The sequence below is a fragment of the Ambystoma mexicanum genome, chromosome 8 (assembly GCF_040938575.1).
Source record: "Ambystoma mexicanum isolate Mex_15411 chromosome 8, UKY_AmexF1_1, whole genome shotgun sequence".
Classification (NCBI taxonomy): Eukaryota; Metazoa; Chordata; class Amphibia; order Caudata; family Ambystomatidae; genus Ambystoma; species Ambystoma mexicanum.
In genome coordinates, this window is record NC_090929.1 from 1,558,469,588 (window position 1) to 1,558,495,628 (window position 26,041).

General features: G+C 45.0%; 1 protein-coding gene across 1 annotated transcript in view; it reads right to left on the reverse strand.

The window, feature by feature from the left end:
* Positions 1–262: 262 nt before the first annotated feature.
* The window catches only part of XPNPEP1 (X-prolyl aminopeptidase 1), a 297,380-nt gene continuing 271,601 nt past the window's right edge, over positions 263–26,041 (reverse strand). Inside the window, exons 20-21 of the mRNA XM_069611759.1 lie at positions 3,891–3,989; positions 263–803 (exon numbers count right to left, since the gene is read on the reverse strand). Of these exons, the coding sequence (XP_069467860.1) occupies positions 675–803; positions 3,891–3,989 (228 nt within the window). The 3' untranslated portion in view covers positions 263–674. The remainder of the gene's footprint in view (positions 804–3,890; positions 3,990–26,041) is intronic.

Sequence of the window (26,041 nt, forward strand, 5' to 3'; positions counted from 1 at the left end):
CCTACTGATCAGTACAGTGCAATATTTATGTGCATGTCTACTGATTTGTAACATTCTTTCTTTACACAGCCAGAAATTAATGACATTTTGTTTTCATCAAGAGTGCAATGTACAAATCCGCCAGCTCCTGGCATCAATATGCCAACCATAGTGTTTAACTGCTTAAAAGCCTGCACACCCTCATCGACCGTTCTATGGGGAGAATCATTGTCCCACTGAGTACACAAAGTACTTATAGTAGTTGAAAGAAACAACATAAATATGAGTTTGAAAACTTTTATTCAACTAACATAAATAGAAATGGTCATTCAATGAAGTTGATGAGCAGTACATTTGGCACCAAAACCTTTTATAGCCAAATACCTGATGAAGAGCTAGGCAGCAATTTGTAAAGTATGTGAGAGTCTGAAATTGTATCTAATAGTGCAGTTGTAAACTATTTTAAATGGGGAATTAATGTAAAATCTAGGCCCATCACTCGTTTTCTTTTTATTGTATTGTTTATAAACTTGTTTTTTGCTTTTTCACCCATTATCAAAGTTAAAGAAAAAGGCAAAACAGTATTTCCAAATTAGTATCAAAAGGGGATTTTTCCTTGGATCCAGCATATTTGAAACTAGAACGTTTACAGATGTAGAACATGAGGCTGCAAGTGGGTTGTCCTGAAGGAGTGGTTAATTCTGTTTGGTGATGGGCTCAGTCTCCCTGATAAGCCACTGCAGAGCTTCCCTTCGCCCTTGTGTCTCCAGCTCTGCTCCAGTGACTTCTCTGCACTTCCTGTGGTAATTATTCACCCAATCAACCTAAAGAACACAACACATTTGTTAAGTTGAACCTACAGTGAAAGATGTTTTAAAAACACTGGTAAATGCATTTGATGTTTGTACGACACAAATATTCTAATTGTTATAATAATAGGATCCCATGTCGTACCACAAAGAAACAACGTACTTACCTTCAGTAATATTCTTCCTGATGGGTGTAAACTTTGCCCCACGGATTCTGCATCTTTTGAAATACAGCCGTGGCGCAGACTGGGCCAGACACTTTTCAATAGGCACAAGAGGGCACAATGTGGCTCTTGCTTGAGCTTGGCATCACTAGCATATATGAAAGGAGGTGCGCAAGCCACATGACCTCAGTTCCACTGATTTCCCCACACACAAAGGACAAGGAAAAGTAAAATGGCAAAGGACAAGCTATACGTCAGATGGTCATGGAAGGGTCAATGAGGTATCTGTGGGCGGAATATTGCATCAACCAGACAGAACATGGCCAAAAGGTAATTAACATGTTCCTCCAATTTGTGATATCATTATCATTTCCAAAGCATTAAGAAAAGAAAAGGTGGAGGGAAAGCGAAGAACCAAGATCTATAGTATATACTTTTAAAGCACAGCAGGACACACCGTCACGTGCTAAAGAATCCAAGAAACAGTATATGGCAAACTACCATGGGAGCCAACTTTGCAACATGACAAAAGTCCAGAGTGTGAACTCCTTGTTGAATAAGCGAGGTAGCTGTTTGACCCCTCCACCACGTCTCTTTAGTAACAGCCCTACATTATCAGATCCATTGAAGTCCACAAACAGAAAATAATCCATGAAAATAATCCTTCAACCGTCATAAAAACTGAGAGCTCACTCAGGCGAAGAAAATGCTGTGCTACTTGCAGGGATAAGGAGTATGGAAGACCAGTAGATGAACCTCCAGTGCAAGATGGCACTCTGTTACAAGTTTTGGCAAAAAAAAGAAAGTCTAAAGCTTAGGGTTACTCTTTCCATTTAAAATACAAGAAAAGGAGCTTCCACTGACAGTCTGATCACTCTCGTGTCGTGGGGAATGGATTTAATCAAAACCAAAAAGATAACCTTCAATGTGAGAGTGGGGGACAGAACTAGTTCAAAACGAAACCGTGATCAGGAAAAATAAACACATTCACATTTTAGGACAGGACAATTAAAGATTTAGGTAATACAGTCAAACTCCATAAAAACTACATTGCCATTGATCGTGATAAATAGCTAATTTGCTCAGGGTTCTCAAACACAAGTTGCAGCCACATTTCGGTTGACCATGCCAACATTAAGAACTCTTTTGTTGAGGAATAACAAAACATCCAAAACAGAAGCCAGCACTAACAGGAAATTCAAACTAGGAATGGCCAGCTAAAGCACCCTGCCACAATCTTGCAACAGCAGACCCATCCTAAGGGGTAACTTCCAGGGGTACAGATGAATAAGTCCAGGAGGTCTAGGTACTACTTCTTCAGGACCTAAACTCGAGCTACCCAAATGAAAGAGACTCAAAAGTGGTGACCTTTTCATTCCTTTTCAGAGGAGTCAGAAAGCGTGAATCATTAATGTTGATTCAGAGATTAGCACATTTGGAAAATTGCATCTCTAAATTTCCTAGCCACGTAAAGATCGGGGGATAACTCCCCAGAGACGGTTCAGGTCCACGCATCATTTGCTGAAGACCCTGGATCATTGCTTCCAATGTTTGTCATGGTTTAAAGATTGCAGTCTGAAGCAGGAGACCACCTGGGAGTGGCTCGAAAATAATATGGATTTTCAACCTGTCTACTCAAGAATCTAACAGGGTATTATTTTGCTCACAGGGGTTTTAGAGTTGCAACATAAGCATACCTTTTGCAACCATCACTTTGGCTGCCGGGAGGTAGTGTACACCACACATTTGGTAATACTTCGCAATTAAGAACATGAATTAGAGTGGTGTACTTGGATAGAATCAAAAGCAATATCCAGCAACAGTTTTGGAATAGTGAATTGAATGAGTTAAAACACCAGCTGATGGAAGGTTGGCTTGATTAACTCAGTGGGGGTTACATGAACAGGGGGTAAAGCTCCTCTCCCCTTTCTTCTCCATCCAACCTAAATCTACCCTCTAGGGTTACAACTCCCAGATCTGTAAATGTCTTCATGATTGAATAATTTAGAGTTTATTTAGCATTACAATGCAGCCATGGCTTTTCATGAAATAAAATATGTGGGAGAGTATTATTTTATTGTAGGTCTGGTGGGATTATGTAGCGATTGAAAACAGTTGCAATATTAAACAATGAAAACGTAGAACTAAATAAGAAATGAGTGAAATAAATAACCAAGCTAAAGAGGAAGTCACACTCACTGTAGAAAGAGCAATCTCAAACAAACAGCAAGTGCTTAAAGAAGTCCCTTAAAAACAGACAAACCTGCCCTGCTTGTGGTGACTTAACTTATTACGACTCAAAGGCCATATCCAGTTGACCATCTGCCCTTTGGCACGATAATGAGCATATCACGCTTTGCGCACCAATGATATGTGGGGCAATGAGGGGTGTGTCATATTGGTGAACAGTGACTGGAGGAAAGGTTGAAATGAAAACTAACCAGAACACCAACGCTCGAGACCCATGTCCCCACGAACTACAAAGTCGGTCACTGAGTAAAGTACAAAATTACTGTAGAATGGCTCCTCACACTGCCTGGGGCTATTTGAGCACAGGCATTAGTCCAGCATTAGACAAGTTATCGCTAAACAACATTTTTCTCATTTTGGCATTTATCTTTAAATAACAATTTACAGAATTCACTGGTGGAATGAGAAACAGGCATGTTTAAACAATTATGTCTTTATATGATCCCTATCCTTATTTGCAAGATTAACAAAAAGTATTTTACCCAGATTACCCTATATCATAGAATCCTGTTTAGGCTCTGCTTTTCTATGGTAGTCTTTTCTTGGAGGTGGTAAACAATGACTATGTGCCAAAGATTGAACCCTCTGTTAAGGTAATAATGACAAAGCCCCCCAATTTCATAAATCTAGGAACATAAAATGCCAGCGCAACGTGTACAGATGTGTACTCTTACTGCACAGTCCTTACCTCTTTTTGGGTCAATAAATCCACATTAATCATTTTTGCCTGCAGTGGTACCAGTGTTAGTGGCTCAAAGGTCAGACTTCCCCGGTCTCTGAAGTTATGCTGAAACAAAAACAAACACACCGAAACACCAAGACATCAGTTTATTGGCAGCAGTAACTAGCTATAGAATCAGAACTTTGCAGAAAGCTACATGGAATATAAAATACAGTTTCACAAAAAAGTGTAGGTTACAAGAATTCGAAATGGTCTCGCGTCTGAAAATATCAAAAATGTTATGTTTAAATACAAAACAGTTTGCATTGTCTATCATTCATATTGTCAATAAATTGTCATTTGCTTAACCATCCCACTTGACCACAAACAAATAATAGGGAGAGCTAATTTAACACTGCTTAGAAGGAGCAATTCATAAAGTATTTAGCTAAGTGCAGCTCCTGGTTTGCTTAATGAACCCCAAAGCATTGTTTCCATAATTAACTTTAAAAAAATAATTAGGGTATTTATTGAGCGCAGACTTCGCTTCAGGATTTCGATTTCAATGTAAAGCGCCTTGGCTAAGGTGCTCTATAAATGTATGTATGTATGTATGTATTTAGTTTTTATATAGCGCCGTTAGCCCGAGGGCATCAGGGCGCTTGTACAAAGAACGCTGAAAAAAAATAAATATGAATATAATAAATAATGAAATACAATGGCGCACTTTATCCCCTAGGCCCCCCTCCTCGAACGCAGGAACATTTTGTACATTTAACAGATGTGTTTTCTTTGTAACTACTACGTTCTAAACAAAGGCAGCTTTTCCAGTTATTGGAGTAGAACTGGTGCAAAAAGCTCCATAATTTTATAATACAATGAAAATATCGCCTCATACAGCCAAACTCTAAAGGTGACATATATGAAACAACTTTAAAAGGCCTGGCGATTGCTTCCTGCATTCTTTGCCCAGAGAAGTATGTTGTGCGCTTATAAAATGATGACCTGCTGTGGGAGGACAGTCAATATAGATGACAAATTATTGTATCTTTTCTTACAGTATTTACAGGACAGTTTATAGTCTGATTTTCTACATGTGGTTCAGGTACATTTATACATTAGGCGGCAGTATATTTGTCTAGGCAGTGTATATATTTCATTTGTTTTTTGTTTTACTCTTTTGAATGATTGATTTTGCCATGACAGACTTATTTGTTCTCTTCTTTGGAGACCGTTTTTTTGTAATCCTGTTATTTTGACATTCTAGCATTCAGCATGATTTGTGATTATCCTTCCGGGGTTCGTTTTTCCATGTCAGAGTTCAGGCTGATGATGGACCATGTTTCTGGATGCACTGGCCAGATCATATCTGCTTCCATGTAGCTCATGACAGAGATTCTTTCACATTAAAGCATCTGAACAATAGACGGCTTGTTTTCTTGCCATACAATTGATCATATTATTTATGAACGTTTAATGTTTTTTTGCCACCAGTGTACACAAAGCACCAAGGGAGTGGTTCTTGGTCTTCTATTTTGCTTAGCTTAACCTACTTGGGCCATGGTGAATTACTGTTCTCCTAATATTGATTTAAGTGTAATTTTCTTGTTCAATATTTAGGTGGTGTCCACTCTCTCACTTGGATTTGGTAGCATCCGATACTGAAAGGCCTTGCCCATCCCAACCCACAGGACTGCAACTGCAACACATGGTCTAATCTCAGGGACCAGATCTTTCTGTCAGTATAAATAGGTCATTAAAAACCCTTGGAATTTAACTTGGTGTCTGGTCTCGGTTCAGGAAGCAATATGACAGGTGCACGAACACATTGGCACCACTTTCCCAGAATCAAGTCCTATTTTGCTATACTTTTAAAGTCCTGCCTAGCATTCCAGTTTACTCTATAGGCTTGTCAATCATAGCACTTGTGATACGAGGCGTTAGGAAGATTTTTCAGACCCACTATAGAGTTCTCGGAAGCCAACCTTCGTGGACCTGCAAAGTTAAACACAAATGTCTAGCCAAACTCTCTTGGTAGTGCAGTAAGGCTTGGACTAAGGAGATCAGGATGTTGTGTAAATACTCAAAGAATAAAATGTCCAGACAGAAGAGTTAAAAATATACTTATGTAACAATTTGGATCTATTATGATAAAACACTACAAGGTAAGTAAAAAACATACACATATGTACAAACACAGTTAAGGTATCCAATTGGGACATCGATGAAACTTAAGAATTAATGCAGTTCAATGCTATATTATTAGAGCTAAACTGGGAGATTTAAGTAGATATTAACTTATACAATTGTTAGCCAACATCAGCACACAGTTACTAAATGTAATGAGTCCAACCCCAACCTAGACAACATTTATGAACAGAGTTCAAGTTAATTAACCAAGTTTTAAGTACTTCAGAGAGTTTTAAGAATTGGTCCAAATTCTTTCCCTTGGAAATGGGGCTCGAATCGGTCTGAGTGTAGTTGACAGTGACACCGTGTAATAACAAAATCATGTGTTTTCTAGAATGGAAAGCTACCAATTCTAATGTCAAGGGGGACCCCAGCATGAATTCATATACACAGGTTCCACCATCAAAGGTAAGCCTAGGGTAGCTGTGGTGGTGGGCTTTATGCCCAATGGGAAAATGAATAGCATCCAGGAGGACCAAAACAGATATGCAACGCAGACCATGAATACTGATCGAAATGAAGAACGACCCTAAATCTAGCGCACTGGAGAGCACTGCTCTTCCTATTGGTTATGGCATTGGAGATCCTGGGGTTGCGGGTGGAGGTGTTTTTATTTGGATCTAACCGTTTGGCAGCTCCGGTCAGCGACCTCATAGTTCTGAAGACTGCCATGCTGGAATCGGATGAGGATGAAAAAGGGCCTCTTCTTCCGATATCACGATGAAGAGTGTGACAGAATGCCATTTGCGTGGGTGTGCACTCCAAGTCATTTTGTTATTTTTGTTAATGACCGACAAAGCTCAATGGATTAACGTATCATCTTTAGCCCAATGCTAAATCTCTATGCTTTATCATCAACTATGACCACTAACCACCCCCTCTTACACACAATGCCAAGAAGATTCAAGCAGCAAGGTACCACCTAGCACTCCTCTGCAAAGTCAAGTGTCATCCCTGCCTTGAGTTTCAGAACTGGCTCGATCAAGGGCTCCTTGCTTTATCAAGGTTTCTGTCAACAGGCAAATCGAGGCTGTGTACACTGTGCTTAGTCACTAAGGAAGCCCATTCTTAATATTGTTCTAGGAGATCGTGAAACCGCAGAAGCAAAACCAATAATTTCCAAAGAATTCTTCTAATTCATTATGACATAGTGTTTGTGTGGTCAGAGAAGAGCACCCCAGGATACATGAATGCACCAACTCAAACAGCTCTTTCCTTTTGAAAGCTACACAATACCAATGCATTTGTGCTGCAGCATATACAGGCAGGTTGTTCCCAGCTTCAAGCAAGGAGGCCGCTAGATATCAGTCCTATGTGCCGTTATCCAATATTCATTGCAAATTTGCACTTGAAAAACGGACCATAGCCTGGCCGGAAGGTCTTTCTCCATAACTCTATTAGACCACGAGGGCCTGCGCACAACGATTGGGGATGAAATATTTGATTTTGCAGAGGGTAGCTATTCTGAGCCAGGCCATTTGGGTCTTCTTGGCTATGTGTCACTGGAAGGAAGGGCTGTGGTCTGTGTTGAATCGGAGAGTTGTGGATCAAATCTTTCTAGGTGTATATCACTGTTAGACTAGTTGTTCAGCGAGGGGCTAGATTGACAAATTTGGTCTTGGAGGTGTTAGGTTTGAGGTAACCATTCAACATCCAGGACTGGATGAAGGCTAGGTAATTGCGAACACGACTCATGTCCTCTGGGCTTTATAACTGGGTATTGTCTGCGTATTGGTGGATGGCTGTATCAGGATCTTTGAGGAGGGTGCCCACAGGCACCCTTCTCGATCTTCCTTGTCTTAAGGAATTTAAGAGATTATTGTCCCCCAAATCCTAGGGAGTGATTTGTATCTATACTTCCTTCACTGAGGCTTTTGTCTTTTTTCTTTTCCAGTCTCATCATTTCCAATTCAACACTTCTGCCATATAGATCTCCAGAATCAAGGGCATTTTCTTACCATTTCCATCATGTCCTGCAACTATTTTGAGTCGGCCCAATCTCCAGCTAAAGGCCACAAGAGACTCCTCTGGGAACACCAAACAAGAAGAAATCGCCTCATCCCAGCAAGACCAGGGACAAAAATCAGAGAGACCAACCACCTATTGACTAGGCGATCAGGTGATGTGACGTCACATCTGAACACTCTAGGGGCCCCCAAGTTAAGAGCAGAACAGTAAAGAGCCAAGACCAGCCATTGACAAACTTCCTTGCCTTGCTTTATTATCAACTACTTTGACAGTAGCTCTTCCCCCCCCAACAATCTCCTTACCATCGCTGAAACCTAGATTTCCTCGTCGGACACTACCATCCTGGTGGCCCTACACAACTCCAAACTAGCCTTCATTCACTCTCCTCGTCTGAATGGCAGAGGTGGAGGCAGAAATGTACTTGCGTCCCTTCTCAACACCTCAAAAATCTCCAATGTCACATCCTCTCCTGCCTCTTTTGAATTTGCCAACTCTACTACTGCTTCACCTCCCATCATCTATATCCATTGCCTTCTTGGCCCCTCTGGAATGCTCTGATGATCTTGGGAAACTCCTTGATTCTCTTTCCACTAAATGTCAGATCATTCTCTTATGTGACTAACCTTCTCTCGCCAACCACCTCAGAAATCTGTACTTAATTTCTTGATGACCACGCTCTCCACTCTATCCATAACCTAACAACCAACACCAGGGGGTAACACTTTGTTGTTCATTCACACCTCCCTTTGAGCCACTAATACTACTGTCGCACCATCCCTATCTGTTCACTCCATTGTTTCCACTACCATCTCCATTTCACCCTCCCACCTCTCCTCACCACTTGCTTCACCCATTACTAAAAAAGGTAATTTAAACCTTCTGTCATTCCCCGCTCTTTCTCTCGGACCTACAGCTCTCACTATCTCCAGCGTTCACTCAGTTTCCTCTCACTTCCCACTGCTAACCTTCACCCCTAAGACTCAGCGTCCTCAAACATTGGGTTACCCCATACATACAAACTCCACACAGACATGCGTCAGCTTCTGTGCAAATGCAGTCGTGCCCACTCGCATGAGGACTAGCAATTCTACCTCTGTGCCCTTGACTCTATCACCTCCTCTCTTAATAGAGCGAAAAAGGAAATCTACCTCAATCTCATTCACTCTCACTCCAACCATCCTCGTTGGCTACAGGGCACCCTAAACTCACTCCTCACTGCTCCTAAACCCATGACCATCAACTCAAATCTCACAGCTAATAACATAGCTGAAAGCTTTGCTGGCAAAACGTTCCAAAATTAGAGACTGTCTCCTGACTTTCCTCCTCCTACATTCTACACGCCACCTATCATCCTCTGCCTTCATCTCCCACTTTAGTGTCATGATTCCTACCCCGGGCATCCGGATCAGTACCATCTGTCCTAGGAGCAGGCATCCAGATACTTGGGAAAAACCCAGCAGCCCCGGCTAGGGGCTATCTGGGTACAGTCTTGGCGCTGTAGGCGCCAGGCTCATAGAAGGGGTCAGTCCTGGCACCATAGGCGCCATGCTTATTTGCTTTCACTTACCTCATGCAGACCATGCTGCTCTGCATTCAAGCCAATGTGAAGTCTGAAGGGGGACTACTTTATGTCAGGGACTATTTTCTTACTCGGGTGTGGTCTTGGGAACTTCTTACCTGGGACTACTTTGATGGCTATTTAAACCACGCCCGAAGAGCAGCTCACGCTTCGCGTTGTTCTGCTTCCTGCAGCGTAACGCTCACCGTGCCTGCAAGCCAGAATCCAGTCTTCTGCCACGCCCGCCTCGAGACTGGAGCTCCTAGAGAAAAGGGAGAAAGAAGGAAAAAGGTCAGAACAAGAACAATACTTTTTCCTCACCTGATTCTGGATCCATCGCGCCTTCGAATAGGAAGAAAGACATTATTTGATGCGCGTCGCATTGCCTGCTGCAGCGCCGCGCTATACTCACCAGCCTTCGCAGCATCTCCACGATCCACCTCTGTCTTCTTCATTTCTTCGCCAAACCTAAGAGTAATAAAGAACAGCAAGGTGAGCCGAGAGAATATTAAGGCAATATTAGTCACCACAATAGACTTACCTGATTTTACCACCGGAGGCATTCTTCATCTCCACGGGCCGGCGCGGTCTCCTTTCATCTTCGCCAAACTCTGGCATCTAAGGGGAACAAATGGACAGCCAGGTGAGCCGAAAGAACAAACCAAGGGAATCTTCTTCACCATAATAGACTTACCTGATTTTACCGCTGGAGGTATTATTCCTCAAAACACCATAATTCTCACTCAGCACCTGTAATAAGGGAGAAAGCAACAGATTACATACAGGTGTCATTTACCGGACAGTGTTGGATACTACAGACTCTTACCTGAACTTTACCAGCCGCACGAGGCAATCTTCTCTAGGGTCAAGCTGCAAGCTGAAAGGAATCGGACAAGAGTGAATGTCAGACATTTTGAACTCTTACGAACTATATACTTACGGCTCCTCGCCAGGAACCTCAGAGTCAATATTGTTCTGGAACTCTCCAATTCCTTCGGACCAGTGAAGTAACTGGTTATCCACGCGCCCCTGCATTCTACGCAGGATGGAGAGCTCATCCTTTAAAAACCTAAGGTGAGAATATAAAAAGAGACATTGGAGGTGATTAGAGGGGAGAACAGTGGGGGGTGGGGGGTTATCACTCAAATCCACGGGTGGCTAATTCCCTTTCTCCACTTTCAGGAGAATACTTCTTTGGGTCAAGCAGACGAGATTAGGTGGGCCAGTCCAGTCTGTCATCTCTGCACTACGCGTCACGTGGGTGGAAACCGCAGCTGTCCAGTTCCGATCGACGCCCCTGTGGGAGCCAGGTGAGCGTAACATTTAGTCAGACTAATACTGAAGAAGTCCCATCTCTACTGATTAAGGCTAATATAAGGCTAACCCCTCTTGTATCCCATCAGACCCTCTTGCTCCTCAGCTAATCAAGATTCTTGCCCTTTTAGTGGCCTCTCGCCTCGCTGAACTCATCAACCTGTCCTTTGACTTCGATTGCCTTCGCTCCATTTTCACAACGGCCATGATCATCCCTCTCCCAAAAAACAAGGGGCTGGCCTGAACCTACCAGCTAACTTTCTCCCTGTGTCTCTCCTTCCGCACTAGTGCTTGAAAGGATTGTTTAGCAGTCTTACACATTTCCTAAACATCCACAACCTTCAAGACCCCCCCTACAAGCAGGTTTCTGATCCTGACCTTCCACAGAAACTGCTCTCATGAATGTCTACAACTTCATCACCTCTGGTGCGCACTCAAACCTTTGCTCTATTCCAATTCTCCTTGACCTGTCCGCTACCTTTGAACATGGTCGATCACTCGGATCTCCTAAATACTCCCTTTTCTTGGGATTCACGATCAAGCCTTTGCCTGGATTGAATCCTATTTGGCACCTCGCCAATTCTGTCTCCTTGCACAACACCTCTCAACTCACTACTCTTACTGTTGGAGTTCCACAAGGCTCTGTCTTAGGTCATCTCCCGTTTACACTCTACACCTCTGCATTTGGGGCACTAATCTCCGACCTTTGGGTTCTCGTACCAACTCTTTGCGGACCATGTTCTCTTTTCCCGAACTCTCCTCTGATCCATCAACATTTCCAACTCTCTGCCATTATATATTGGATGGCTTTGTACTCTCTGTTAAACTCTAACAAAACAGAGGTGATCTTCTTACCTGCCAAATACTCCCATCTCTTCCCTTGCCGACCCAGTTCATACCCGAGACCCTCCCCCCTACTTCTCTTCGACTCCAAAAATTGGCATCATCTATGTCCCTTCTCACACCTTCTATACTTTCAGCTCCAAAACTGCAACAGCAGCTGACCGCAACCTCCTAACTATTGGGAAAATCAGGAACGTAAGTATAAACATACCACTCTGGTGGACACCAGGTGCAGGCATGGCTACCCGCACACATCAGAATACAGCAACGATCACGACAAATCCCATCTCGCTGGTCACATAATTGTTCCGCCTACTTAAACCAGACCATGCCTCAACACCTCTGCCATCAGTATTCAGCAAAGACGTACGACAAATTCAGGCCAGCTAGACACATAACCAGTCTCTTGTAGTCACGCTTTCTCCTGACCTCTCTCAGCACCCAGTCACATGCCTGACCTCATGGGTTGTTTTTTTAGCAGAGCCCAGGCAACCCTAATAAGCCTTATCGTGGCCAAATGCGCACATGCATTCTAAACCAACTCTATTTCCCAAATTCTGGACCACTATTCCCAAGGGCTTTTTCCACCGCTAGCACATTGTGACTATAATAATGGTAAAAGGCGCTCTGAAAAATGTAAACTACAATACAATATGCTAAAGACCATCCATGCTTTTTCCAAGGATCCCAAATGGACAGAAGCTATTTAATTGTCAAATAGATTTCTGGTTACACATTACAGTCCCATAGAGGATATGGGAATACTGCCTTTTCCAAAGGACTACAAGTGCCAGGAGAGCTGTACTAGTAGGAGTGCATTAAGATTTTGTGAACCTGACCTTTTTCCTTTGGGTCTGCTGCCAACAGGCAGAGGGGAGGGAAGGGAATTCCCCTACTGATTTTAGAAGGCGATAAGGCACCTATTCTCTTTCCTGCCTCATGGAACATGAACTCAGAGCATTCTATGCGAAGTATCCACATGGGTCAGTGCTGCGATTTTTGCATACAGCTAAAAGGAAAGCTCTCGAAAGAAACACAAATGACTACATTTTTAACAGTAGGCTTTCATGTCCTAATAGCTGTCCCTCTTCTGTGACACTGTCAGTGGCTATGTAAAGACTGAACAGGTATTTGGTTTTTCGGGGAGAGCAAAGCATAATTTGATCAAGTCCACAGTTTATCAACATGATAACCATCAATAGAGTCTGAAATCTCAGACATTTTCCTTCTTAAATGTGCAATTCAGCCCATTTTAGAGAAGAACAAGTTACTTAAATATTCTATTGACTGGATGTTCCTCCCACGTATTCATCATCTTTGATATATATATCCCAGTCTTCTTGCAGCTTGCTTTGGAATTTGTTTTTCATAGCATCGTGCAGTGTTGAGTCTTGGTCTTCGACAGCCTCTGTAGAGTCCTTTGCAACATCGACGCTGGTATATGAAGCACGCGTACTGACCGTTGGTTCTGTTCTAGATTTCTCCTCCTTTAAATTGCATGCTGTGTCATACGAGGACACAATCTTGACGTTGCAAGAAAGGAAGGTGTAAGACACAGAACGTCTAGGCAAGTAAGAGGGGATGGGATCGGAGGGCGATGAGGAATACGTGGGAGGAACATCCAGTCGAAAGAACGTTACCACAGGGAAGTAACTTGTTCTTCGAATGGATTATGCCCTCCCACATATTCCTCATTTTTGATAGACTCCGAAAGCAGTATGTTTTAGGGGGAGGGTGCCAAGAATTTTTTCATTTGTTAATATTATGGAGGACAGCTTCGCCAAATTTGGCTTCCTCTCCTGATAAATAATCTACACAGTAATATTTACTGAAAGTATAAAAGGAGGACCAATTTGCCGCTCTGCAAATGTCTTGCAGGGGCACACCTCTTTCCAGGGCTGAGGACCAGCCACCCCTCCTAGTGGAAAGCACCCCCCAATCTTCGCCTGCCAGAGAATAGCCAGATAATAGCATTCTGTTATGCACATGACAATCCATCTAGAGGTCCAGCCTAACCAATGAAGAGCTGGTCATCCTGACTAACATTTGCTGTCCGTGTGATGTAGTAACTAATACCCTTTTAGGGTCCAGACAAAGCCTTTCCTCCTCTTTTGAAGGGTGAGGAGGTGGATAAAAAGTTGGCAACACAATACATTATGCAAGGCGAAACTCCAACAATTTCAGGAGAAATGATGATCAAACTCTCAGTACTACCTTGTCCTTGAAAAAGGATGTGAAAGGTGGTTTAGAAAATAAGGCTTGTAGCTCACGTACCCTATGGGCAGACGCGATAGTTACTAAAAAGGCAGATTTCATAGTGAGTATTCTTAAAGGACACAAATATAAGGGCCCAAAATGAGCACCCATAAGACATCTTAGTACCAGATTCAAGTCCCATGATGGCATGATGAAGGGAGTAGGTGGGAACAATTTTGTTAGGCTGTTAAATTGTACCACACTTTAAAATACAACCCTTCATTTGTAGATCTTTTAAAGATTGACAGTGCCGCTGAGTAACCCTTCACTGTGGCTTGCAACCCAGAATGGTTCAAGCGGAGCAAGAAAATTAAAACACGGGGACGTTTACATATGAACGTATCAAGTTTCTTTTCCCCGCACCAGCTGTGAAATGTATTCCACCAGCAATGGTTGAGGGATTTAGTTGCTGGTCTTCTTAGCTGAAAGCAACACCTCCATCAGGTCTTTACGGCAGGTCCCAATCCCTAGATCTCATCCTTTCAGACATCAGGCGTGAAGATGTAGTGTCCTGATCTCTGGGTGAAGAATGCAAGTGATTCCTTCTCTTAATGCCCAGAACCAGAGCTGCATTGCCTCTATGCACAGAGGCAGCGACCCTACGCCCCCTCTCTTGTTGAGGTAGTGCATGACCACTGTTTTGTTCGTCATTATCAGGACACTTTTCCCCCGAATTGAGGGCAGGAAGGCCCTCAGCACTAGTCTGATTACCCTCAGCTCTAATAGGTTGATATGGAGTCTGGAATCCAACTGAGACCAGTGTCCGCTTATTGAAAGATCTCATGTGAGATCCCCATCCTGTAAGGGAGGAGTCTGTTACAACTGTCGTCTCCAACCATGATTGCCAAAAGGGGTTCTAACATTCTCTCGGCTGGTCCACAACAGGAGATCCTGGGCGAACCTTGTCGGGACCTGGAGCGGGTCCATTATTCTGCCAGAGAATTGAGACCACTGGGATCTGAGAGCTCACTGAAGGGATCTCATTCTCAGATGGCTTCCGGCACCAAAAAGATGCAGGCTGCCATGAGGCCGAGCAACCTTAGGAAGTCATAGGCCGGAAGCTGTGGGGAACTCGGGAATTTTTGGACCATCTGCAAGAGATGTTGATCACTTAATTCGGTGGCAAAGCTCCCCCCCGAGGCTGAATCCAGGACTGCTCCAATAAATTGAAGCTTCTGTGAAGGTGTGTCAAGTGGGACTTCTTGAAGTTCGGGGAGCTGCCCAGCTCATGGAGGAAGCAGCAAGTGTGAGTGAGATGACGAGACTGTTCCAGAGAACAAGACCTGAACAACCAGTAGTCCAGGTAGGCGTAGATGTAAATCCCTTCCCTCCTTAGGCTCGTTGCCACCACTGCCATAAGCTTGGTGTAGACCCTCGGGCTGAGGTGAGCCCAAAGGGCAGAACCCGAAACTGATCATGAGAACCGCCAACCACAAACCTCAGGTACCTTTTGTGCCTCTGATGGGCAGATTAAAGTAAGCATCCTGAAGGTCCAATGATACCAACCAATCCTGAAGTCGAAGGGCCTGAAGGATCTGCAAAAGAGTTACCATCTTGAACTTGTCCTTTCTAAGGAACTTGTTCAACCATCTCAAGTCCAAGATGGGTCACACTCCTCCGTCCATCGCGGGAATCAGGAAGCAGGGAGAGTACCAACCCTGGTTTCTCTCTGCTGCAGGTACCAGTTTCATTGTACCTTTTTCCAACAAGATGAGAATCTCCTGTTGGATTAGCGGATCTGGAACCAAGGCAGATCTGGCTTTCAGTGGGCAATCGTGAGGTTTCTTTAGGAATGGAAGGCAGTAACCATCCGCTACCATTTGTAGCACCCATGCATCATAAGTTACGCCTCACCAACTTCAGAGATGATATGACAATCTGCCTCCTACTACGGATTTGTGGGTGAGGCAGTCATTTTGCTACTCCACCTGCAGCTGCGGGTGTTGCGCGGGGAGTTCTACCTCCCCTGCCTCCCGAGGAACTCTCCTTTGACCCCTTTGTGAGAACTGTCCTCTTCCTCTAGAGATGGAGGAATAGAAAGGTATCAGGTAATAAAATCGCGGCAAAAATGCTGTGGTTTGATCCGGTAAAAGTGTGCCCCATTATACCATTTAAGGGGAGCAGGGTGTCCCCCGCTACCCTTAAATGGTATAATGGGTCCGGGAGTTGCAGGGGTGTACCCCACATATTTTACATGGATTACGGTGCAAAAACCACCGCATTTTTGCCGCAATATTTTGTTACCACAGCAATTTTTGCCATGATTTTATCACATGGAACCAATAGAAACCAAAAGGACATCCTTTCCATCCTTGACCTGAAGGTTGAGGTTGTCTTATTGCCGTCCCTAATGATGCATCTGCTGCTCTAGAAGCCTGAAGCTTCTCCAGACTGTTGGTCAGCCTTCTCTACAAACAGAAAAGTTCCATAAAAATGCATGTCTAGTAAACGTGCCTGACATCCGCATAAAACCCTGGTACGATTGATGGCTACGTTGCGGACCTCTGGTATAACTGTTGCTGCTTGAACAACCAGACCTTCTGGTGTTGGATGCCCGTTAAGAAAAGGAGGATCCAGAGAAGCTGTTCAGAATTTTTTTGTTAAAGGTTTGCTTACCGGGGGAACAGAATCAGGCTTCCGCCAGTTTTCCATAACCCTCACCCTTAAGGCAGCACGAACAGGTAGTACAGCCTCCTTAACTGGACCAATGTCTAAAATATCCATCAGGTCATCAATTTCCAAAGTAAGTGCGGGTTTAGACCACCCCAGATATTCATCAACTTTACAAATCACTGATCTGTAGGAGGGATCAGCATATCCAGCCACTTCTGTGTTACCAAACTCAGTTTCAGGAGATGTCTCCCAACTGCTGGTCTCTAAGTGTCTCTACCAGATTTTGCATCTTGGACTCTGGTGGAATAGGTTACCCAGGATCATTGGGCATCCCATACTCATAACCAAAAGAAGCTTGATCCTCCTCATCTTCCTCGAAGATGGAACCCATAGACCTCAACAAATCAGGTCGAGGAAAGGATTTGAATGACTTGGGCGGTTCAACAATTGGTTTCACAGCCTTTGTAGGCAATAATGTTCTGATGGTGTCAAAGGCGTTGAGGGTTTTGACGACTTACTTGAAGCAGTCAGTGAATGAACTGACTGTTTAGAATGCTTTGATAGCTTCAAATGTATAACATGCCTCGAAAGCTCAGGCAACAAACTTGACGGTTTCGGTACCTTCAATGAAGGCTTCAATTCCAGAGAAGGCAGCATTGAAAGGGTAGCTGCTGGCTTTTTCTTGTGTCGATGAACTCTTTCGACTTGTGTCGAGGAGTCTCTCTTTCCAGGCTCTTAGGTGCGCGAGAATGAGACACATGAGACTCCCTTCTGGTCTTGTCAGACGCGGAAGGGGTGGCTTTGTTTCCCCGACTCCTTGAGAGGGGCACCCAGAGGAGCTTGCCTCTGAAAAACAAGCATTTTTAAGCAGAGAGGTTTTCCTACTTTGCCACAGGCGAAGTCTTCTTGGGGGAACAATACTTTTTCGGGAGAGGAAGATGATGACCTGTGATGCAGTTTCTTACTCTTCTTGTGATAAGAGGACGAGCGTTGTGAACCAGACCTCGATCGTCTCAGATGTTTCAGCTGTTTTCTCTGAGGAAACATTCCTTTATTCGGACAACAACTCTTTTGGATTGGGTAACAGATGCAACGAGTTTCCCCTTCCTTTCCCGCAAGGCCATGACAGTCATAGATTGATAAGAGCCACAGTCGTCCACCTTGTGGCCCATAACCAAATACCACAGACACAGTGAGGGTCTGTTATGGATATTTATGCCCCATAGTCTGTACACCGTTTGAAACCAGTCTTCAGTGTCGGGGACATGTCGAAGAATATCGAATTGAATTGATTGTAGGAACAAACGCAATCGAAAATTCGCTGAGGCAAATCGCTCTGAAGCACGCATCAATGCGGAACAAACAGTACGGTCAGCGCGCGTGCTTCATATACCAGGGTCAACTTCACAAGGGACACTGCGGAGGCTGTCGAAGACCAAGACTCGACGCTGGATGACGCTATGAAAAAAATATTCCGAAGCAAGCTGTAAGCAGACTTGGATATATTTCAAAGATGAGGAATACGTGGTAGGACACAATCCGTTTAGAAATTAGCTTTATCTTTTTTAAATCATACATAGGGATGGTGGATTGCTCCAATATGAGCTACCAATAACGCTAGAAATGGTCTTGGTCCAACAATGGAGCATAGAAAAGATTATTCCCCTAAGTACAAGAGAAGGGGATATGAAGCCAGGGTACGAGATCATCCCTCCACTGTTGTTGAAATAGGAGCTACACAACAAGTACAATGCCTAACACAGAGCTTGCTCCCCGAAATGTTGCCATTTTATAGCCCTGTAACTTTTATCCTAAGCAGAAATTACTCACAATTATGATCTTTCTATCAATTCTTCTCCCGCAGATTGCTCATCTTGATAGATATCCATCATATGCTCTAAAAATGTTTGCCAGGGGGCGTAGTAGACCTCCACTCAGCAGTCGGTCTGTCTTGCCTGGCTCTCGATAGTCAGCTCCGGAAGTGACGCCAGCCGTCGTCTATATAGCACGTCACTATGCATGCCCGATGCTTCAGTTCCTCGCTTTTTCCCCTCTTCCCCCGAGAGCATGAACGCTGCAGAAGGAAAAACCACAGCAGGAGGCTAATCAGCCAGTACACATTTTTTTTTTTAAATTGAATGAGACTGAAGCAGTCATCTAATAGCCATCACCAGATGCCTTCTCCTTTAGACAGAAGTGACAAGCCACTGAACTTTGAGCGGAGATGGATGGTAGGCTCGATGAGGAATTTGCAGGATAAGAATCCACAGAAAGATCATTCCGTTGAGTAATTTCTCCTTCAATGGATTGTCTTTCACCTGCAGATTCCTCATCTTGATAGACGCCTCAAGCAGTTAGAATAACGGAGGAGGGCAGACCGATTTAAACCAGTAGATCCTGTAGAACCACCCTATCAAACCATGCATCAGTTCCCCGGGCAACATCCAAGGCATAGTGCTTGGTGAAAGTATGCAAGGATGACCAAGTAGCTGCCCGACATAGGACCCGAACAGTAAGCAGGGCTGTAGAGGAGGCTGTAACCCCTCTAGTTGAGTGAGCCCTGATGACCGCAGGAAGCGCCCTGCCTGCCGATTGGTAACACTTGGATATGCACAAAATAATGCAACGTCACAGGGTTTGTTTGGTTATGGCAAGATCTTTTCAAGAAAAAGAATGGGCCACAAACTACTGGTCTGACTTCCGAAACTCGGATATGTGAACAACCTAGAAGCTGAACAATCTCTTGGGGGTCAAGGCTGTTGAACTGCTCTTACTCTTTCGACAGATGTGGAGGAGGGTAAAAGTCAGGCACATCAATAGACTGGGACAGGAGAAACTCTGAAACCACCTTAGGTATGAACACGGCCCTGACTTAGAAAGACTCTCGAAAGAATCTTAGAAAAGGAAGTTTGCAGCACAAAGCTTGCAGCTCGCTTACCCTCCTGGCAGATGTGATCGCAACCCAGAAGGCTGTCTTAAGGGATAACAGCCGTAAAGAAAATGAGTGCATAGGCTCAAACAGACTCGCCATCAAGTAGGTCAAAACCAGGTTAAGATCCCAATCTGGGACGACAAAAGGGGGTTGGCAGAAACCTACTGAGAAGGCCCTTCAGGAATTGGGCCATCACCGGAATAGTAAAGAAAGATTCTTTGTCTGGGGAGATCTTGAACATAGACCGGGCCGCCAAATACCCTACAAGGCCAGTGACAGAAGGAACTCCATCACTGTGGTGTTGGGGCAGGAGATGAGGTCAATCTCGCTTTCCCTGCACCACACCTCAAATCTTCTCCACCTGCACGCATACAAAGATCTTGTAGAAGGTCTGCATGAAGCAAGCAACACCTCAAGTACCACCTCTGAGAGGTCCCAGTCATCATACCTCATCCTCTCAAGAGCCACGCATGTAGGTTGAGGAAATCCGGGGTCGGTGGAGCACTCTACCCTCTAACTTGGTCAGGAGATCTAGACACCGAGGCAACCAGTGAGGTGGATAGATGATCAGATTGAAGTACCACGTCCTCCTCACCCAATCCGGGGTGATTAAGATCATGGTAGCTCGAAATCTGTTCAACCTCCTGAGAACCCAAGGAATGACAGGAATTGAGAAAGGGGGTGGGGGGTGTAGTGGAGAGGGAAGGTCCAATTCACCAGGAACGCATCCCCCAGTGCACTGTTCGCTGGGAATTCCCTAGAGTTAAACTATTTGCACTTCCTGTTTTACTCCGTGGCGAACAGATCCACTGCTGGGGTACTCAAGAGAGCGAAGACCTTCTCGAGAACTTCCTGGCACACTTCCCACTCGTATGAGATGTGCTCTGCCTGATGAACTGCCGAGATGAGATTTGGTTTTCCCGTAACCAGAACCACAGCTGTATCGCCTATGTGCAGAGGGGGAGTGGGAGTGCACACAACCCTCCTTGGTGAGGTAGTGCATGGCCACTGTGTTGTTCATCGGGATGAGGCTGTGCTTCCCTCAGACACGGGGCAAAAGCACTCAGGGTAAACCTGATGGCCCGCAACTCCAGACTGTTGATGTGCCACCTGGCTTCTGATGGAAACCAGGTGCCGCTCACCTGCAAATCCTCGCAGTGGGCGTCCAAACCCTTCAGAGACGCCTGCCTGACCACTCGGGTCTGAGACCAAAGAGGCCAGAAGGGTTCCCCCGCTATGAGATTGCAGCGCATGTTCCACCAGCCAAGTTCGCGGGCTACCTGGCTGGACACATGTGAATCAGGAGTGCTCCCAGATACTGAGACCACTGGTCCCTCAGGAGCCACTGAAGGGATCTCATCCGCAGTGTGGCCTCTGGCACTAGAAAAAGGCCATCAGAGCCAAAAGGCGGAGGAAGGAAGCCGATGGAAGGGTGGTGTGGTTCTGAAACAAATACACCATATGGGCTATGTTGCCGACCCTCTCTTTGGGAGGAAAAGCCTTCCCTATCCGAGTGTCTAGGACTGCTCAGATGAACTGGAGCCGAAGAACTGGTGCCAAATGGGACTTCAAGTTGAGGTTGAAGCACAGCCTGTGCAGTAGAAGGCAGGTGTCTTCCAGATGAGACAACACGTGCCCTGCCGACTTCCCCAGGATCAGACAGTTGTCTAGGTACGGGAACATGTGGACCCCAGATATCTGGAGGTGAGCCGCGACTACCGCCATGAGCTTGGTGAAGTACTTAGAGCGGAGGTCAGCCCAAAGGGCAGCACCTTGAACTGATGGTGCTTGTCCCCTATGAGGAACCTTAGGAACTTCCTGTTCTTTTGGTGTATTGACACATGTAAATAAGCGTCCTGCAGGTCTATTCACACCAGCCAGTCCTGAAATTCGAGAGCGTGGAGAATGTCTCAATGTCAACATCCTGAATTTGCCTTAGCTCTGGAACTTGTTTTGAGCCCTGAGGTCCAGAATGGGACAGGGACCTCCCTTCTTGGATACCGGGAAATACCAGCCCAAACCTCTCTGTTCGGGAAGTACCTCTTTCACGGCACCCTTCGACAACAGTTTTCTCAGCTCTTCCTTGAGCTCCTGTCCCGGTTGGATTGGGGGTCTGTCAGGTGGTCTTTTTAGAAAGGGCAAACAATAACCCCAGCCAATCAACTGCAGGGCCCAGGTGCCAGAGGTTATCTCCTGTTTGTTTGTTTTATTCACTTTCTATGCGCGCCAGACCCAGGGGTAGCAGGGTGCAGTGGCATGAAAATACAAAACTTACAGGTTACATCATGGCAAAATGTACATTAAGATTACATTGGGTTAGACAGATCAGGCATACAGTAATTACAGCAAGTAAACAGATTCAAGGGGGTCAAGATACCCGTAGGAAGTAGGAACCCCCGGTCAACAAAGGTCAGTAGAGGTAAGGAGTTGAATAACTTTTTTCCTGAAACAACGGTAGGGCATGTCTGCTCTCAGGTCTTGTGGTAGAGAATTCCAAGTTTTAGCCGCCTTTACTGGGAAACTGTTTCCTCCAATAATGTTGAGTCTTAAGTTTGGTATTGTCAAACAGTTGAAGTTACCAGCTCTGGTGGGTCTAAGAGATGTTCTCCTATGGAGTTTGTCAGTCAAGTAACTAGTGGCAGAGTTATTGAGGGCTTTGTGGGTCAAGGATAGAATCTTGAGTTTTATTTTGTACTCTGTAGACAGCCAGTTGTGATGTCGTCTGGTGGACGAGATATGGGACCTTTTGTTAATGCCTAGTGCCGCTCTCAGGGCATTATTTTGTAATGTTTGTAGTCTCTGGGTTATTTTTTTATTAGTTCCAGATTATAGAGCATTACAATAATCTACTCTGGAAAGAATTAGGGCTCTGGCCAGGGTTAGACAACTCTTGTTGGAGAGGAAAGGTTTACCGGCTCTAATCAGTTTGCATGTGTAGGCCGTGGAGGAGGCAAGGGATTTTAGCTGTTTATCAAAAGATAGGGTAGAGTCAAGATAGAATCCCATACTTGGATGATATTCCCGTCTATGTTGAAGGAGGCAAATTCCTGTCCTAGTTTTTTGATATTGGCTCGGGTACCTAAGATGATCAACTCTGTCTTATCATCGTTTAGACAAAGGCCGTGAGTGGCCATCCATGCCTGGGTGATAAGGTATACCTTGTTCACCAATTCCGTGTCCTTAGCATGATCCCCAGAAAGCGGGAGGAGGATCTGTGTATCATCTGCGTAGTTAGTGTAGGTGATACCAAGATGATCCAGATCGTCAAACAGGGGCTTGGTGAAAATGTTGTATAGAGTTGGGGATACGCAGGAGCCCTGAGGGACACCACACGAGATCGGGGTGGGATCTGCCTCCGCGGAGGGAGAGAAGACTCGCATCGTTCTCTCGCTCAGGAAAGGCTTGATCCATCCAATGGCTTCTGACGAGAAATGAGCGGCGGAGTCCAGGTGGCTACAGAGGACTCTATGATCCACCAAATCAAAGGCCGCTGAGAGGTCCAGGAGTAGTAGGAGTACTGTTCTCCCTTTGTCTCTTAGCTCATCGATTTGGGACTTCAAGTCTATGAGGGCAGTTTCTGTTCCGTGTAGGGGTCGGAAGCACGATTGTCTTTCTCATAATAGGTTGTGTAGTTCCAAGTGCCTTTGAATTTGGATATAGGCGGCTTTATCCAGAATCTTAAGGAGAAACGGCACCGTCGTGATAGGGCGGTAGTTAGTAGGGATGAGAGGGACTAATGTCTGCTTCTTTAGGAGAGGGAGAACCCAGGACTGTTTAAGGTTGGCCGGGATCGTACCTGAAGCGAAGGATGCGTTGATCAGTTTAGCGATAAAGGGGGATAATTCTCTGGCAGCGTCTTTTATCAGCTGTGCTGGGCAGATGTCACCTTTAAAGTTTGAAGGTTTAAGCGACAGGATAACTTTTTCTACTTCCAGGGTGGTCATTTTGGAGAAGTGGAAGGTGTTACTATGCACCAATGAGTTCTTGGTATGAGGCGGATCCTGAATTTTGAGTACATTTTTTTTTTTTGCTTGATTTTATTTTGGAGTGTGATGATTTTATTGGTAAGGGCTTGCTGGATATCCGTACACCAAGGTTTGTCCTTGGTACAGGTGTCCTGAATGGCAACGGGGGACTCGAGTTCCTTTAGAATCGAGAAGAGCTCTTTCATACCGGAGTTGAATTTCGCTATGCGGTCATCATATGAATTACATTTTGCCTGGCAGACTTCTTTTTTATACAGCGAGGAGACAGTGGAGAGTTTGGCTTTATTGTCAGCTGATGGGCAAAGCCTCCAAGCGGTTTCACTCTTTCTTTTTAAGATACGTAGATCTTTTAACTGTGGAGTAAACCATTTGTTTAGATGAGCTTTCGGCTTAACCGGTCTAAGTTTGAGAGGGGCCACTTTATCTAAGGTAGTGAGCATGATAGTGTTAAATTCTTGCACTAGGATGCTGGGGTTTAGGTTCTCTGATAGCGCATTAAGGGTTGGTAATATAGCTGGGATTACTTTCTCTAGGGTGATGCATTTTTTATTTCTGGTTAAGCAAGGAGGTGCTGGTGGAAGGGCCGTGGGGTTGGGTCTGGCGGTAACTAAATTAAAGGACACCAGGGAATGGTCTGTCCAAGGTAAGGGCATTATGGATGAGATAGTAGTTGTACAGTTACAGTCAGCTATCCAGTCCAAGGTTCTTCCCTTTAGGTGCGCAGGCTTATCAACTCTTTGAGTTAAGCCAAGTGAGTGAATAGAATTGGCTATCAGTGTAGCATTAGTATCTGTAGTGTCATGGAGGCCTAAGTTAAAGTCCCCAAGAAGGATCGATTGAGAGCAAGGTTTAAGGTTATTTGTAAGTAGGTTGTGGAGGTCATCTTCGAAAGTGCATAATGGGCCAGGGGGTCTATATAGGAGGTGAATGATAAGGGTTTGGTTATTATTTAGTTGGAGTTTGGCCGATAGCGTCTCACAAGAATGAATCGATTGGGTGGGTACTAGTCTAAGAGAGAGGCTTATTTTAGAGATTATCGCAATGCCGCCACCTCTAGCTCCTACTCGGGCGTGTCTAACTATCGCGTAGCCATCAGGGATGGCTAGCATGAGCGCTGGTCCTGCTGCATTATGTAGCCAGTTCTCAGTGATAGCGAGAAAATCAAGGTTGCCTTCTATTATTATGTGGGCAATGTCTAGGGCATGGGCAACAAGCGATCTCACATTGAGGAGTGCTCCCACAATAGTTGGGGTCTTAGTGACCTCTATGGCTTGAAGAGGTGGGGTAGTAGACATATTAGGTGTATTTAAGATATTGCATTGAATTGGATTAGGTTGTAAGGGTTGTCCAGTATAACGCGGTTTACCAGTTTGCTTGAGATTAGTTTTGATATTGCTAGAGGGCAAGGATCTGCGGGTGGGTTCATGCAATTTCGAGAGTCTAGCACGGAGTCTGAAGTTCCTACAGGGAGTGTCGCATGGGTGCGATATCACAAGGGGCTCATGACTCGGGCATACATAGGAGTCAGGAAGGTTAGTGTTGGGGTGTACTGTGGGCTTAAGAGGTGGCAAGGAGTTAAATGCGTTAGAATCAGGCATGGTGAGTAGTTGTAGGATAGTCCTCAGTAGGGTTGTGTAAATACCTGGTAGATACATAATTGTATGGAGGTAACCTGTCTAAGGTACCACGTTAGTAATTACAGACTAGGCAGTGCAGGCAATCAATGGCTCAAAGGGGCAGTACTCAGGTGTGACAGGCTAGGCAGTGCAGGCAATCAATGACTCAGAGAGGCAGTACTCAGGTGTGACAGGCTCGGCAGTGCAGGCAATCAATGACTCAAAGAGGCAGTACTCAGGTGTGACAGGCTAGGCAGTGCAGGCAAACAATGACTCAGAGAGGCAGTACTCCGGTGTGACAGGCTAGGCAGTGCAGGCAATCAATGACTCAAAGAGGCAGTACTCAGGTGTGACAGGCTAGGCAGTGCAGGCAATCAATGACTCAGAGAGGCAGTACTCAGGTGTGACAGGCTAGGCAGTGCAGGCAATCAATGACTCAAAGAGGCATTGCTCAAACATAGTTGACTATGGAGGTACACGAACAGACAGTGCATGCACTCAATGATTCAAGAAGGCATTGCTTAGGTCTGGATAGTTCAGGCCGTGCATATGCAGGCATTCGGAATCAGAGGCATTACTCACGTGCAGAACGGTTTTGTGGTGGATGGTGGATAGGTAGCTACAGTGACCAAAGTATTATGGGCCAGTGGCAACTTGACTGGGCAGCTTGGAAACGTTAGGTGCACCTAATAAACAGGTAGTGGTCTTACCCGATGATCTAAGTCACTGGTAGGCACTCGAGATTGGACCTGTGGAAGCGGGACCTTCATACTGGCGCTTTCGAGAATGGGCCAGGGGGACTGGCAGAGGCAGAATCGGCACGAAACAGGCAGCAAACAGGCCATGTCCTTAGGCTGTGGTCCTTGGTGCTGGAGGGCCGGCTTCGCCTGCCGGTGACCAAT